Raw genomic sequence first — 17359 nt, forward strand, 5'->3', positions numbered from 1 at the left:
AACAGAAGTGTGTATAGTCAAGACTATGGTTTTCCCAGCTGCAATGTATGGTTGTGAAAGTTGGACCATAAGGAAGGCTGAGCGCCAAAGAATTAAGGCTTTTGAACTCTGGTGCTGGAGAAGACTCCTGCGAGTCCCTTGGACTGCAAAGTGAACAAACTAGTCAGTCCTAGAGGAGATCAACCCTGGTTGCTCTTTAGAAGGCCAGATCCTGAAGATGAAACTGAAATACTTTGGCCACCTAATGAGAAAGAAGGACTCACTGGAGAAGAGCCTAATGCTGGGAACGATTGAGGGCAAAAGAAGAAGGGGACGACAGAGAATGAGGTGGCTGGATGGAGTCCCTGAAGCAGTCGGCCTGAGCTTAAATGGACTCCAGAGGATGGTAGAGGACAGGAGGAACGACTGGAGGAACGTTGTCCATGGGTCATGATGGGTCGGACATGACTTTGTAAATAACAACAACAGTGTTTAACTTTATGTGCATCAGTATCTATATGCAGAAACTTCAGTATATTAACATTTTGCAAGCTTCCAAATCTCTATTGCACACTTAGTAGAGGTACTTAGTAGAGGTACTTACAGTTGGTGGCTACAGTTTTAGGAAAGAAATGATCGACTGCATTCTGTCTGAAAATGCAGCTTCAGCAGCAGTATTTCCCCAATGACCTTGTGAAATCAGTTCTTTCCAGGACAGAGGATATTTTAGATGAAACATGATTTGAAGAGAAGGTCTCCTTGGTCCAAATTCAAATTTTGGATTTCTTATGTCATATCCGTGGACATCGTTGGCACCTGCCGTGTTATCACAATGTTATCTTCTAAATAAATATATTTTAAAATATTTTTATCTTCAAAAGAAGTAAAAGAGACCTTTATTTTTATGAAATTTTATTATTTATTTTTTAAAAAAACTTCAAAACTTGTTTAGAAATCTTGCTCAGAATAATAAGTTTAAATTTTATCATTAGGAGTTTTTTTTCTATTTCTGATTTGCTTGTGCATCTTTATGAAGTAAATATGGAATATTTGATATGTCTCCAGGTTTATGTACTGGACCGAATGGGGTGGGAAACCCAAGATTGACCGAGCAGCCATGGATGGTAGTGAACGTAGTACTTTAGTGCCAAACGTGGGACGAGCAAATGGTCTGACAATCGATTACGTCAAAAGAAGATTGTATTGGACTGACTTGGATACCAATTTGATCGAATCTTCAAATATGCTGGGTGAGTTTTGCTTGGCCATAGATATCAACTAACAGTCTTCATTATGCCAGGATCATGTAGGTTTGTGGGTGTGCTGTTCAACAAACGTGGCTCACGTAGATAATATGATCTCCGTAAGTCAGTTGGATGATGGGGAATTTTTTCCTTCAGGTGTCTCTATTGCAAGGAGGATAATCCATGTATTGGAAATTCTGTTTGGTTGCCAGTTGCATAAAGGATGGGGCACAAGGGATTCTGGGAGGCTATTTTTCCTGTTAGAATTAAGATATGCAGGACAGGACTTTTTGGAGTGGACTTTCCCACTCTACAGAGTCAACCGCTACCTGACACTCAATAAGGAGCTTCCTCCTGTATCTCCCTCTCAGTCTTCTCAACGCCTTTTCAGGGCCTTCCATTGCTCTTTAACAATTTAATGACTTCTTGTAGTTCACATTTTATTTACTATTAGCCACCTAAAAATCAGTAGAAAGGTGAAACGGTGAAAAAAATTGTACCAGCTTTAGAAGTTTTAGACATCGATTTATGGCACAGTCAATTTATCAAGAACTTATCTTCTACAGATTAGATATCCATTGACGCTTTAGTATTGTTCGGACATGGAGCAAAATGTACACATTAACACCCAAAGATAAAAGCAGATTCAAATTGACCCTTGCAAACTGTCTTCTAGAAATGGGAAACGGGACTATACCATCAGAAAAAAAGTCACATTTTGCAATTACGATTCCTGAAAGATAATGGACATGTAGCTTAAGCTAATCTTTTTTTTGACTCGGGACAAAAATTACATGAAATTAAATATTAAATATTTAAAATTAAATATTTCATAAAATTCAGTTTGGGGCCATGATATCCCCAAGGAGACACTTTCCATACTCCAATGTCTGAACGCTTCAGAATGAGTGAGGCCTTACGGGCCCCCATTTAAGAAATTCCTTCTCCCTGCAGGTACACCGGTTGTCAGCTTAAATCTCTTTTTGGCACTAGCTAAATAAGACATTTTGCAGATGATGGCCAAAAGTTAAGCAAGATTAGGCCTGGGTAGGGCTTGGATGGGAGCCCATGAGGGACTCTTTAGGCCTTGGAAGTTAGAAAAGTATCTCAGAGGAAGGCAATGCCAAACCATTTCAGTACTATTGCCAAGATGTGTCCTTCACCCCTGAATGAGTTTCCTAATGACCTCCTGATGAAAGGGAAGCAGTGTTTTTCAGGCACCTCCGAGACTAACAAGATGCTGCTACTTGAGCCAGACAGCCTAAATTTTAGACTTCTTTTATGAAAAAGAGAAGCAGGCTTTTATATTTATGATTCAAAAAAATAACATTTTTCCTACACCTATATTCCAGCAATTGAATATTATACACATAGCAGTAGCGCTTAGACTTACATACCGCTTCACAGGGCTTTACAGCCCTCTCTAAGCAGTTTATAGAGTCAGCCTATTGCTCCCAACAATCTGGGTCCTCGTTTTACCCACCTCGGAAAGGTGGAAGGCTGATCCTTAAGCCAGTCAGGATCGAACTCTTGAAGTGATCAGTGACTTAGCCTGCAGTACTGCATTCTAACCACTGCGGCACAATGGCTCTTAACACTATACACATTGTTTGTTCCCTTTGATAAGTACAATAGTTTAAAGCCATTTTGTATTTTATTGACACGTTTCATAAAGTTCCAAGCGATACAGATTCTGCTTTGTACCTGTGGGATAAGTAATGTGTGTGAAACAGGGCATTCATGGCAACACACAGGTAGTCCTTGACTTACGAATGTAATAGAGCCTGCCCACTTCAGTTTTACATTGTGATGCTCATAAAGCAGGTCACCCACATGAGCAACCCAATTTTAAAATTGCGTCAGTTGAGCAAACTTACTGTTAATTATGAGTCATTTTCAGCAAAAAGTCATATAGTGTCATGTGATCAGGGAACGCTGCAAATTGTCATAAATTGTGGCCAATTGCAAGTGTCCAATGTTTGATCACATGACCGCGGGGAAGGGGGACAACCATTGGAATTTTCATAACCAGGTTGTAAATAATATTCCGGGGAGGGGGTTTATTGTAACTTCAAACAGTTACTAAACAACCAGCCGTAAGTCAAAGACAGGTACTCCTCAACTTATGATCACAATTGAGCCCCAAATTTTGTTGTTAAGTGAGACATTTGTGAACTAAGTTTTGCCCCATTTTGCGACCTTTCTTGCCACAGATATTAAGTGAATCACTGCAGTTGATAAGTTAGTCACCCGCTTGTTAAGTGAATCTGGATTCCCCATTGACTTTGCTTGTCAAAGGAGGATCACATGATCTTGGGACACAGCAATGGTGATAAGTGTGAACCAGTTGCCAAGCATCTGAATTTTGTTCACAGGATCATGGAGATACTACCAAGGTCATAACTGCGAAAAATGATCATTCGTTACTTTTTTCATTGCCGTTGTAACTTTGAACGGTCACTAAATGAACTTGTAAGTTGGGGACTACCTGTAGATAATTTCTTAGGGTGTTAGTGATTACCTGTAGAGGTGAAACATCTAGTGATCTTCCACCTTTCTTTAATTTCATTCCCTTCCCCAAATCCAGGTCTTGACCGTGATGTTATAGCCGATGATTTACCACATCCCTTTGGCCTAACTCAATACCAGGATTACATCTACTGGACAGACTGGAGCCGACGTAGCATCGAACGTGCCAACAAGACCAGCGGCCAGAATCGGACCATCATCCAAAACCACCTGGATTACGTGATGGACATTCTAGTCTTCCATTCATCCCGGCAAGCTGGCTGGAATGAGTGCGCTTCCAGCAATGGGCACTGCTCCCACCTCTGCCTGGCAGTGCCCGTTGGTGGCTTTGTCTGTGGATGTCCTGCTCATTATTCCTTGAACCCTGACAACAGAACATGTAGTGGTAAGCCAGAAACATGGACAGCGATGTTAACTTTGCATTCCTAAAGGTTCATTTGTCATAAACTATTTTTATGATCATACTCAGATAAAGATTGTTGAATGAGCCAAGGCTATTTTTTATTCCTAATCATAAAGTTTGCATGTTTTTCCCAAATCCGGACGGGCTACAGAAGATGGAAAGTTTTTGAGAGGCATGCCTGTAGGATTATGATTCCCCCCCACCATTTCTTGAATGTGCATTGTTTACCCCTTAATTGCTATTTTTAACAATATTGACTGAGAACAGTTATGAAGTAGATTTGCAAACCATATTTGGATATATTAACCTGTGTGTCTAAAAAGTATTTTCTATTTTTAAAGATGGAGTTACAATTTCTCGGGTCTATGACTTTTCGGCTCGAACCCTTGCCCATGCCTGTTTCTCCTCCAGGGTTTCGCTTCCGCATTATTATCAACAACCTTTTCTCCTTGGCTGGCTCTCCCCCATCCTTTCGCCTTGGCACATGGGCCACGGCCCCTCCGTCCCAGGCCTTTCGCCGCAGCCCATTCGTCGAAGTAAGGTTCGCGTCGGGCTTTTGGGTGCCCAGGACAGTTTGCAGCCAGCCAATCGAGTGGAAGACTCAGGAGTAGAAGAGCGGGGCTGCAGTTCAGAGGAGGCTCAGGAGGGCCACCAACACCCCCCCCCTTTGTCCAAAGTGCCCGAGACAAGGGCTGGTTCGCATCTCTTTGCCACAAAAGACAGGGGGAAGGGGGCTATAGAGGGTGAGGGATCCATCAGGTGGGGTTCCCAGGGCCTCTTCCTACCCTAACCCTAACTGCCGACCTTTCGATCTGACAAACTCAGCGTCTTAGCCACTGAGCCACCACATCCCTTCCCTTTGAATAGCACCTTCCTTTCTCCAATCTCTCTCTTTAGGCTCAATTCTTTCCACAAAGGAAGGCCTCTCCTTTAATTGCTGCTATCCATTCATTCTGTGGGGCACTTTGGAATGTTTTCAGAGTTGTGATCTTAACATCTTCAGCCTAACTCACACTTTCCGTTCTGTGTTTGCATTTCTCCGTAAGCCCCTACAAGTTTCTTGCTCTTCAGTCAGAAGAATGCAATCAATCGTATGGTGATCGATGGGTTGAAGAGTCCAGAGATCATCCTTCCAATACACAGCCTCAGAAATGTTCGGGCAATTGACTATGATCCCCTGGAGAAGCAGCTTTACTGGATCGACTCTCGCCAAAACATTATTAGAAGGTCACAGGAGGATGGCAGTCAGGTATGTAAACAAGGGCTATTCAGTTTTCAAAGAGAGACGAGGAAAAACAATTCTTGCCTTACCAGAGTTAATGTTTGAAACACTTTATAAACGCAGATGGAAATCTGCTTGTGCAGTAGAATTTGCTGGTTATTAAACTGATAGATGGAAATCAGCTGAAAATAGGAACATCTTAATTTTGGATAGAGGAGGCAAATTCAGTGTTGAGTTTAGGTAGAGCTTAATTTTACTGTATGGATTTTTTAAAGGTATGTGAATAAAGCTCAGCATACCTCACCAAGTAAGTTTTCAAAAGATCTTTGTTTAAATATGTCCTAACTATCTATAATTCTTTAGCTTCTTGAAAAGGAGACACAGGATCAGTCCAGGTTCTGAATTTTTAAGCCATGAGCTCTGAATGGACACATTCAATTTCTTTTTGATACTCAAAAGAGCCAGAGTTGAACTGAGTTAAGAATAAACCATGCTTTTTCCAGACAATTAATAGAGTAACAGAGTTGGAAGGGACCTTGGAGGTCCTCTAGTCCAACTCCCTAATCAAGGAGGAGACCTTATACCATTTCAAACAGAGGGCTCTCCGGTCTCTTCTTAAAAGTCTCCAATGATGGAGCACCCACAACTTCTATAGGCAAGTCATTCCACTGGTTAATTGTTCTGTCAGGAAATTTCTTCATAGTTCTAGGTTGATTCTATCTGTGATTAGTTTCCTTCCATATTGCTTCTTGTCCTGCCCTCAAATGCTTCAAGTTGTTCCCTCTTCTGTGGCAGCCCCTTAAATATTGGAACACAGCTATCATGTCACACACACACACACCCGCCCCCAGTCCTTCTTTTCACTAGGCTAGCCATACCCAATTCCTGCAATTATTATACTTCCTTTGTACCTATCATCAATGTAGAGGATTTCAGACAATTTTTCACAATTTACAACAGGCAGAAATACTGATCATGGCTGGAAATGTCTTTTGGAGTTAATTTACAAACTGCCTGTTACGGGAACAGCACAGGGCATTTTTTTAAAATTAATTTATTGCTATGTTTAAAATCAAATACAAAGGAAAGAGCATGCACAAAAACAAAAGCAGTATTATAGATACATTTATTTATAAATACATGCAACAAATTGTTAAGTTATAATACCAAAACAAACAAAATGTGGCTCAGACTGCTAATGCAGTCTGTTATTAACAGCAGCTGCCTGCAATTACTGCAGGTTCTAGCCCCACCAGGCCCAAGGTTGACTCAGCCTTCCATCCTTTATAAGTTAGGTAAAATGAGGACCCAGATTGTTGGGGGCAATAAGTTGACTTTGTATATAAATATACAAATAGAATGAAGACTATTGCTAACATAGTGTAAGCCGCCCTGAGTCTTCGGAGAAGGGCGGGATATAAATGCAAATAATAAAAAAAAAATGAAAATAACACCACCACCCCAAAAAAAATCAGGAAAAAAACTTTGAACAAGTAGTAAATTGATATATCACCCAAATATATCCATTATTCATTTAATAACTGCATTAAATCACACATAATCCTACATAATAATAGTTTATTTGTTAAACATTAAGAAATCTATATCAAAGATTTCATAATATTTACCAGGAATAAACTATTCATATTTCCATTTTTTGGATTAGTAGAAAAAGATTTTCAAAAACAAACAAGCTGTATGTTTTTAAAATCTAGTCTTTGCTCTCCAGAGTAAAAATGTATTGAATGTTAATTAGTACTGAAATTGATTATTCCTGTGCCCAATATAATCAAAATTTCCCCAAAACGGTCAGATTTAATATTTTGGAATATAATTCAAAGCAACACTGACTTCTTTTAAGTTCAAAACATTTATCCATACATCTCCTTACATATGTTATAATCATGGAAAAAAACACCACAAGAACCCAAGTTTTTGATGTTATGGTAGAAACATAAAATGAGTGCAATCCTTTCATATCCATTTTGGCGCTGGCTATAACTGAAGGAATCTTGGATCTTGTAAGCAGTATAAATTGATTATTGGGTAAATTGTCTTGGTAGCTGATTAGGCATATATTAGTGCACCTACAGTATTAGAGGTAATCCTTGACAATAATTTATTTAGTGACTATTTGAAATTACAACAGCACTGAAAAAAATGAGTTACTATGTTTCACCCTTAAAAGCATAGCAGCATTCCCATGGTCACATGATCAAACTCCCGACAATTGGCAGCTGGCATGGATTTGTGACGGTTGCAATGTCCTGGGGTCACGTGATCCCCTGTTGTGACTTGCTGACAAGCAAAGTCAATGGGGAAGCCAGATTCACTTAACAACCGTGTTACTAATTTAACAACTGCAGTGATTCACTTAACAACTGTGGCAAGAAAGATTATAAAATGTGGCAAAATTCACTTAATTGTTCTGCTTAGCAACAGAAAGTGGTAAGTCTAGGAATATCTGTATTGTCATAGTAACTGCCTGAAGGGGATTTTAAAAATCCCATCTTGGTTTGGGAAATACAAATTAGGAACTGAAATGTTAATTCACATAGCTTAGTTTTTTTCTCAGTATATTGTCTCATATTTTGGTCTGAAATTTAAACATTACTTTTAAATTTAATGTTCTTTTGAGTATTTGGTGTTTTATCAGGGTATCAAGATTTACAAATCTTCCATTTGTGGAGAGTAGCCAAAATGACACAAATTTAAAAGAGAATCTACAGATGGGCTTATCGCCTCTACTGTTTCTCAACACTTGAATTGGTGTTTTTATTCTTTTGCAGCCAAAAGAATTTCCAAGAAATTGCTCAACTTTTCTTGAGAATTATTTACGTATTATTTATAAGATTACAAATGGCCATCAGGCTTACGTTCCATAATCTTTGGTTGCTTATAAAACAGTGATAAAAACATCAAACAAGTCCAGTGTCGTGTTCACATTTCTAGCAATATTTTTTCTTTTTTAATATAAAAAAGTATGTATCACATACAGTATTTTTATACTGTCAGTTGTAGAGTTTATCCATATTTGCTTAACAGGGAAAGTTGGATTCGTTTTTCACCATTTATTCTGCTATCACTCTTACTATTTCTTGTTCAGTGAAGAACAACGAACAATAACAAACTTTATTGTCCTTCACCACTCACTGTGTATGCTAGCTGGTGGAACTGTCTAAAATATTTTTTGGGGGGAGGTACCAGGTTGAGAGAATGGCAGAGTTATATAATTTGTCCCACACTAAGTAACTCTGTGTCAAGTTCCAATTTGTTTCTGATGGAGTCCTTGAAGCATCTTATACCTTCTTCATTCCAGAGTTCTACCATTGTGATGAGTCCCGTTCCCAACCAAAATTTAGATATCCAGCCATACGATCTGAGTATTGATATTTACAGCCGTTATATTTACTGGACTTGTGAAGCCACAAACGTCATCAATGTCACACGCCTGGATGGACGGTTGATGGGCGTGGTGTTGAAAAATGAGCAGGATCGGCCTAGAGCTATTGTTGTGAATCCAGAGAAGGGGTAAGTGGGTTTCAGGGTGGGAAATTTTTAGGCATTTCAGCTCCAGATTCTTTTATCTTTTGACTTTTTTCCTGCTCTTGTTTTCTATTGTGTCACATCAACCATTTTATGTTTGAATGCTTTAAAGAAAATCAATATCACGATATAAATCCTGAAGTGCTAACACTCACATTCTAAAATGTGTATTATTTAAACAAGTGACATATTGTTGTATGCCTTTAATGGTTGTGCACATTTTAGTTTGGGTGTGTAAAACATGAGGAAAAACAAGGAACAACTCAAGGAATTGATATGATTTTTTTATTACTTCCGCTTTTGATTTCTAGAAACTTCAAGAGGCACCAGCGTTTAGGAGGCCATGAGAGAAAGAATAGGAAATGATGAACAAAATATTACATTTTTTATATCCCTTTTCAAATTTCTCAAACTTAAAATAGTGGGAGTTATTTTTTATTACCTTTCTAAGTTGCTTAACAGTTCCATTCTTTCAACATGCTGGCTGGAGAATGCTGGGAGTTGAAGTCCACACATCTTAAAGTTGCTAAGTGTCGGAAAACACTTGATTTAAACCAGCGGTGAAATGCTCCCGGTTCAGACCGGATTGCCCGATCCAATAGTGATGGCGGGTGGTGGTTTGGAGAACCAGTAGCAAAAATCCCTGCCCCCACCCCAAGTATGCCCAGCTGAGCCGCGCGATCATCAGAGTTTTTTTTTAACTTTTAAAAGCATTTTTTCTTCAGCTGAAAAAATGCTTTTAAAAGTAAAAAAAAAAGCCTCTGATGATTGCGCAGCTCAGCTGGGATCATCTGAAACTTATAAGCAAATAATATTACAAATAAGCAAGCAAACAAATAAATAAATAAATAACAGGGCCTCACAACGCTTGACTGTTTCAGCCTCTTTAAGTACTTGTGCCTGACATCCTACAACAAGTGAGCACCACAGGATAGCAAGCAAGCAGAAAGGAAAGAAAAAAATTAAAAATCTTCTCTATTTGATATGACAACAGTAGTTCACATGTTTTACTTATCATAAAATGTTTATATTTCAGTTCCTCTTACTTGGTTTCTTAACTTTGCTGCTGGCACTAATGAAGGCTTTGTAAATTCTACATGGGTTGCAATTTCACTCTACAATTAAAATTCTTTTACACCGATAGCTCGTGGAACCCCCTCCTGGATTTTAATCTCACCTCATCCTGGAAAGCTTTAAATAAAATAAATGAATGAAGCATTTTTTCTCAACCTCTTCAGCCGAAGAGGTTGTAGAAAAAATGCTTTTAAAGGGTTCTGGCGATCAGGCAACTCAGCTGGGATCGTCAGAACCCTTTAAAAGCATTTTTTCTCAACCTCTTCGGCCGGAGAGGTTGTAAAAAATGCTTTTAAAAGGCTCCTCTGGCGATCCCAGATGAGTTGCCTGATCGTCAGAGGCTTGCAGGAAAAAATGCTTTTAAAAGTTAAAAAAAAAAAAAGTTGGCCATGCCCTCCCAGTCACATTACACCCCCCCAGCCACGCCCAAAAAACAAATTTTGTTTTTTTTGTAGTAACAAATTTTACATTTCACCCCTGATTTAAACTATATTACACAAAATAAAAGCTGGTCCAAGGAACCCTGGAATAAACAAGTTAAAATCGGTGGCACAATATTTATAATGAAGAGTGCATATTATTGTAATAATAAATCTGTACAGAAATGTGAAATTGTTTTTTAAAACATCCAAGAATTTTAAAGATGTCTTCATCTATGAAGCTAAAGGATTATGTAGCACAATTTTGTAAACAGTGTGTGTAATACAGATAAAATAAATGAGTAGGAGAATCCTCCATAAATTAAGCAGCTTCCTAATCTTTATAGAAGCAGAAGGATAAAATAAAATGTTTAGGAACTATTTAGTCTCACGTTTTTGTAAACCACGGAATATTTTAAAAATTAAAATATTCTTCCTGCTAGAAAGCGAAGGGGGAGAAAATCCAGAACAGTTGGTGGACTTTTAAGCTCTAGTTAATGAACTGCACTTCGTTAATGAGAGCTTAAAATTATGTATGCAGTCATAATTAACAGATTAAGATATTAACTGCTTTTTAACAGGCAGCTTTTCTGCTTATTTTTTAAATACAATACAATTATTTTTAAAAAACAATTGACATCAAAGATTATTTGCATTTCAAACTTTGAACCCTAAGTAACTGATACCATCAAAACACGTAGCTTTGGAAAATTGGAAGCAAACTTTCTTGTGTTTTTTAAAATTAATTTTAAATAAAATAAAACGTTGAATTCCATGTAACTCCCAAGTAGCTTCTTTGGCAATGGTGTGAAATTGTCTTTTTCCAGAACCTTCATTCAACCTTGAGCTTCAGATTTTCTTATAGCCTCCCACCAGGGGTGGTATTCACTTACTTTCCCTACCAGTTTTTCAAATGTGTGTGCACATGCCCCGTCCACGCATGCGCCCAACCTTCCGCACATGCGGTTTGATTACATGCACGCCTTCCACGCATCCACACCGTCTCAAAAACGTGCCTAAATAGGATGGCATGGAGCCGGGGCGGTTCGGCAGGCCCACCTGCAATTTCCACTACCGGTTCAGGCAAACCGGTCCTAACCGGCTAAATACCACCTCTGCCTCCCACCCAATGTGCACCACATTTAATTATTTCAAAATCAGCTGTTTGCCAGCACCTCTTGTGGTTGTTGTTGTTTTTTAGTTAGTGTTCTCTTCTCTGCACCCACAAGCACTCCAACAATATCCAGTCGGCTGATTTAGTGGGGGACAGGATAGAGAGACCACGCGTGAAATAACTTGATCCTCTTTCATTTCACAGATACATGTATTTCACCAATCTCCAAGAAAGATCTCCCCCCAAAATTGAAAGGGCAGCATTAGACGGAACCGAACGGGAGGTCCTCTTTTCCAGTGGGCTGAGTAAACCCGTTGCCTTGGCTGTCGATAGCAACTTGGGGAAGTTATTCTGGGCAGACTCTGACCTGCGGAGAATCGAGAGCAGCGATCTGTCTGGTAGGATAAAGGTTTTGTTGTCTTTTCCTTTCAATTAATCCCTAATTAATACTCTTCTTCGTACCTTCCTTTTGAAAATCAAACCGTGTTGCAAACTGCTTGTTACAAAAGTTGTGCTCTAACAACATTCCTTTTATGCTTAGCTTGCAGTGCAACACTTTCCAGATTGAGGCACGGTTTTTACTATGCTAATCTAAGAACCCAAATGTACGGTGCTAGATCTAATCATACATACAGCCCAGCATTGTTCTCTTCCCTATTATTGCTTGTCAAAGATTGCAAAAGGTGATGATATGACCTTGAGAAACAGCAATGGTCATAAGTCTGGATCAGTTGCCAAGCATCTGAATGTTGATCACAGGGTCACAGGGATTCTACAAAGGTTGTAATGGTGAAAAATGGTCATAAATCACTGTTTTCAGTGCCATTGTAACTTCGAACAGCGACTAAATGAACCGTTGTAAGTCAAGCACTACCTGTATTGCCACCTCTGCTTTCCTTACAGATAGTGATTTATGTTAAACCACAAGAGCATTTTTACTAAGCTTCTTGCTCTCTCCATCCCCACCCCCCCACCACCGTACGATAGAACTCATTAGGGAGTCGTAATTGGGGTTTCTGGAAGACTTACTCTGTGGTTAGAAAATTATTTCTTGCGGCTTGGTTGGATGAGATTTAGAGAATGTTATAGCTATATTGGTTGGAGAGCTGGAACCATTGATTTTCCTTTTAAAAAATAAAAACCTCCCACGTTCATCAATCCCTGTCAAGGAAGTTGGGATCTCCTTTTCAATGGGATGAGTCAGAATTACAAACCATTACAAACGGGACCCCAGTGATTCTTCAGATGCCCCCCATTCTATTCAGAATAGAAGATACTATAGAATAAAATAATCCCTGGAGTTTGGAAGTCGAGTCTTTTGAACTCACTCTGCGGAAGAACAGGTGTTGATAGTAGCAGAGGTGGTGTTCAGCTGGTTCGGGCGAACCGGTAGTGGCCACCCACCCCCGCCCCGGCACTATGCCATCCTAGTTAGCCACATTTTCTAAGCCATGTGCATGCATGGAAGCTGTGCGCACAAGCAAAGCATGTATGGGAGGCTGCGTGCATGCACAGAAGGTGAGTGAATTGTGCATGCTCACATTTTCGGCACGCGGCAAACCGGTGGTAAAATTATGTGAAACCCACCTCTGGATAGTAGCAAGAATGTCAGATTAGCAGGTGAGATACCTGGAGAAAGCAGACTTTTCTTCCCACATACTCTCATAATGGACTGGCTAGGACAGGGGTCTGCAAACTTGGCTCTTTTAAGACTTGTGGACTTTAACTCCCAGAGTTCCTCAGCCAGCTTTGCTCCCAGGAACTCTGGGAGTTGAAGTCCACAAGTCTTAAAAGAGCCAAGTTTGCAAACCCTTGGGCTAGGACACTCTAGCGTTTCTGCTTTTTCGCAGCTTAGAGACTTCACCTGTTTCGGTTTCTTAGATTGTAATGTTAAGCTCAGTTGATGACATTGTGATTTGTAATATTCTAAAACCATATTTCCTGGAAGTCGGGTTCGTCTCTTTCCATTTGAAATTTGGCATCAGCCTTGTAACATCTGTTTTTGGCTCCATCAGAATGAGAGGCATTGCTAGAAAGAATTTCCCCCCCCCCCCCAGGGATGTTATGGTATCTCAAAACAGGTGTGGTTCCATTCAGATCAATTTTAGATACATGTTAAATATACTTATCTTTCACTTTCAGTTGAAATGCATGCTAATCAACTTAAATCAGGAACTTTTATTGGTTGCTGATCTTGATATTGTTGTTGGACTAGGTCTGGATAGTCCCCTTTTAAAGTCATAGAAGGTATGCATTGCATCTTGTGCCTGGATGTCCCATCAATTTATTATCTCTTATGCAAATTATATTGTCTTTATGCTGAAACTTCTGGCAATCAGCTCCAGAGATTTTGCATTATTAGAGGAGGAGACAAACCTTTGCTTCCAAACATAAACTTGGAGCGTTTGAAATTTGTTTACAGCTGTTGTGCATTTTATTGAGCTCATTCAGCATTATGGCTTAGGCATCTCACATTAAGACGCAGTCACAGCATACGTGAAGTTACAAACATTCTGTTTTTGGTTCAGTTTCCCCCTTTTTTTTAACCATTACCAAGGTGCAAATCGGATAGTACTAGAAGATTCCAACATACTGCAGCCTATAGGCCTGACCGTGTTTGAAAAATGGCTTTACTGGATTGATCGTCATCAGCAGATGATTGAGAAAATTGACATGACTCGCCAAGAGGGACGTACGAAGGTTCAGGCTCGAATTGCTCAGCTGAGCGACATCCATGCTGTTAAAGAACTCAACATGCAGGAATACCGTAAGTCAGGGGTGTCAAACTTGATTTCATTGAGGGCCTCATCAGGGTTGTGTTTGATTTCGGAGGGCCGGGGGTGGGTGGGGGTGGCCATGGTGGGCGTGGCCAGCTCGATGTCACTTAGGTCAGGCCAAGTGCTAAGGCAGGACTTGTGATGGCCAAGTGCTAAGGCAGGACTTCCCTGAAACCATCTTTCACATTATAACCAACCTTCCTTCCTTTCTTCCTTCTTTTCTTCTTTTTCCTTCCTTCTTTCTTCTCCTCTTTCCTTACTTTTCCTTCCTTGCTCTCTTCCCATCTTTTCCCTTGTCTTTCCTCTTTCCCTTTCTCCTTTCCTGTCCCTTCTTGCATGCTCAAATGCAAAAGGGGAAACATTTCTCCTTTTGTTTTGTTTTCAGTTTGTTTTGATAGCCCTCTGCCAGCTAAAACGGGGCTCAGGGCGCCTGTATGCAGTCCCCCACATCCCGTTTTCGGCTGCGATGACCTCCTGTAGCCCTCTGCTGGCCCTGTTTTTGGTCATGCCTGGCCCCCAGAGCTCCATTTTCACTGGCAGAGGGACCACGGGCTGGTCCTTTGCTGTTTCCAGGCTGGCCCTGTGAGCCAGATCTAAGCACCCAGCGGGCCGTATGCAGGCTGTGGGCCTTGAACTTGACACCCCTGCCATGTTTCACCACACCAAAGGTAGAACTTAAATGTTACCTCTCGTAAAACAGCTTCCCTATAATTTATTAGCTGGAGAATTCTGAGAGTGAAGTTTATTCATCTCATACTTGCCAAATTTGAGAAATACTGGTCTGAAAGCTCCTGTTGCTTAGCTAGAAGATTCCCATTTACAGTAGATGCCATGCAAAATAATATATTCATCAGATTAGCAGGTGAGATACTTGGAGAGAGCAGTCCCTCCTTTACTCATATTCTCATAATGGCCTGACTAGGACACTACAACGTTTCTTGTTTTTTCACAGCATAGAGATTTCACAGGTTTCAGTTTTTTAGATTGCAATTTTAAACTCGGTAGATAACATTATGATTTTTAACGTTCTAAAACCATATTTCTTGGTGGTGGGATTTGTCCCTTCCCATATGAAACTTTGGCATCAGCTTTGCAACATCTGTTTTTGGCTGCATCAGAATGATAGGCATTGCTAGAAAGAATTTTTCCCTCCAGGAAAATGTTAGATTTGCAGTTTATTTCCCCGCCCCCCCCAGGGATTTTAGACTTGCAGCTTATTTCTTATTGTTTAACTTTCTTTGGAAGGAAAGTGCATCAGTCAGTTTAACAATATGACCATCTTAAGCAGGGGTGAAATCCAACAGGTTCTGACTGGTTCTAGAGAACCGGTAGCGGAAATTTTGAGCAGTTCGGAGTATTTTATTTATTTATTTATTTATTATTCATATTTATATACCGCCCTATCTCCCAAAGGACTCAGGGCGGTTTACAGGCATTTAAAAAACAGATAAATACAGTCTAAAAACAATTAAAAAACTTATTCTAAAAGCCTAATAATTAAAAATATAAGAATAAAACCCAATTTAAAACCCGTAAATTAAAATCTAGCTCAGTCCTGCGCAATTAAATAAGTATGTTTTAAGCTCGCGGCGGAAGGTCCGGAAGCTGACGAAGTCCTGGGGGCAGTTCGTTCCAGAGGGTGGGAGCCCCCAGAGAAAGCCCTTCCCCTGGGCGTCGCCAGACGACATTGCCTCGCTGACGGCACCCTGAGGAGTCCCTCTCTATGAGAGCGCACGGGTCGGTGAGAGGTATTCGGTAGCAGTAGGCGGTCCCGTAGATAACCCGGCCCTATGCCATGGAGCGCTTTAAAGGTGGTCACCAAAACCTTGAAGCGCACCCGGAAGGCCACAGGTAGCCAGTGCAGTCTGCGCAGGATGGGTGTTATGCGGGAGCCTCGAGGGGCTCCCTCTATCACCCGCGCAGCCGCATTCTGGACTAACTGTAGCCTCCGGATGCCCTTCAAGGGGAGCCCCATGTAGAGAGCATTGCAGTAATCCAGGCGAGACGTCACGAGTGCGTGAGTGACCGTGCATAGGGCATCTCGGTCCAGAAAGGGGCGCAACTGGCGCACCAGGCGAACCTGGTAGAACGCTCTCCTGGAGACGGCCGTCAAATGATCTTCTAGAGACAGCCGTTCGTCCAGGAGGACGCCTAAGTTGCGCACCCCCTCCATCGGGGCCAATGATTCGCCACCGATGGTCAGCCGCGGATTTAGCTGACTGTACCGGGATGCCGGCATCCACAGCCACCGGCAAATACCACCCCTGGCTGGTCCCAGAGTGGGGTGGGAATGGAGATTTTGCAGTATTCTTCCTCTGTCACACCCACCAAGCCATGCCCACCAAGCCACAGAATGGGTAGTAAAAAAAATTAGGATTTCACCACTGATCTTGGGATACTATGCTGACCTTAGAATTTTCCCAGAAATGTCATCGTGCAGAGATGGCTTTGTATTTACATTCCAAGACATTGAAAAGAAGTTTTGGTGCTAAAGTTTGCCTTTACGTTTGTCCTTCTTGCTTTAAATCATTTTTACTTTTTCAAAGAATTATTGATACTGGAGAGGTAGCTGATTTTCCTGGAGATTTTGAGCCACTCTTGGTTTCCTAGGAGGCAGTTTGAAATCTACCGTTTCCTCATAAAAAAAACCAAAAACCAACAACAAGCAAACAAGTGTTTGAGATATAATATACCATCTGTGAATGCTCTTCATCTTTCAGGACAGCACCCCTGTTCCCAAGATAACGGTGGCTGTTCTCACATCTGCATTATAAAAAGCGATGGAACTACGCGCTGCTCCTGTCCCATGCATCTAGTCCTGCTTGAAGATGAACTTTCCTGCGGAGGTAAGTCTTTTTTTTTCTTAAGGTATTCTTGATTTAGGTAGAAAGAGATGCGGTGGCTCCTTGGCTGGCAATGGTCTCTGCACCGATGGTTCAAGCCCAAGCACTGCGTGGCAGGATGCGCTCCTGTCACTCGCCTCAGTTTCTGTCCACCTAACAGTTCGCAAACATCTTCTGTGCAAGCTGATAGATAGGTGTTGTGGTCCGTC

At 40.8% G+C, this 17359-nt stretch overlaps 1 protein-coding gene across 3 annotated transcripts in view; it reads left to right on the forward strand.

Moving 5' to 3' along the window:
* Nucleotides 1-17359, forward strand: part of LRP6 (LDL receptor related protein 6) — an 84256-nt gene that overhangs the window by 55597 nt on the left and 11300 nt on the right. For all 3 annotated transcript variants that reach the window (XM_058190652.1, XM_058190651.1, XM_058190653.1), the window contains 7 exons: nt 1045-1229; nt 3811-4137; nt 5202-5404; nt 8697-8908; nt 11735-11928; nt 14088-14297; nt 17028-17153. In XM_058190652.1, the coding sequence (XP_058046635.1) occupies nt 1045-1229; nt 3811-4137; nt 5202-5404; nt 8697-8908; nt 11735-11928; nt 14088-14297; nt 17028-17153 (1457 nt within the window). The remainder of the gene's footprint in view (nt 1-1044; nt 1230-3810; nt 4138-5201; nt 5405-8696; nt 8909-11734; nt 11929-14087; nt 14298-17027; nt 17154-17359) is intronic.

Source organism: Ahaetulla prasina, chromosome 7 (genome assembly GCF_028640845.1).
Source record: "Ahaetulla prasina isolate Xishuangbanna chromosome 7, ASM2864084v1, whole genome shotgun sequence".
Taxonomy (NCBI): Eukaryota; Metazoa; Chordata; class Lepidosauria; order Squamata; family Colubridae; genus Ahaetulla; species Ahaetulla prasina.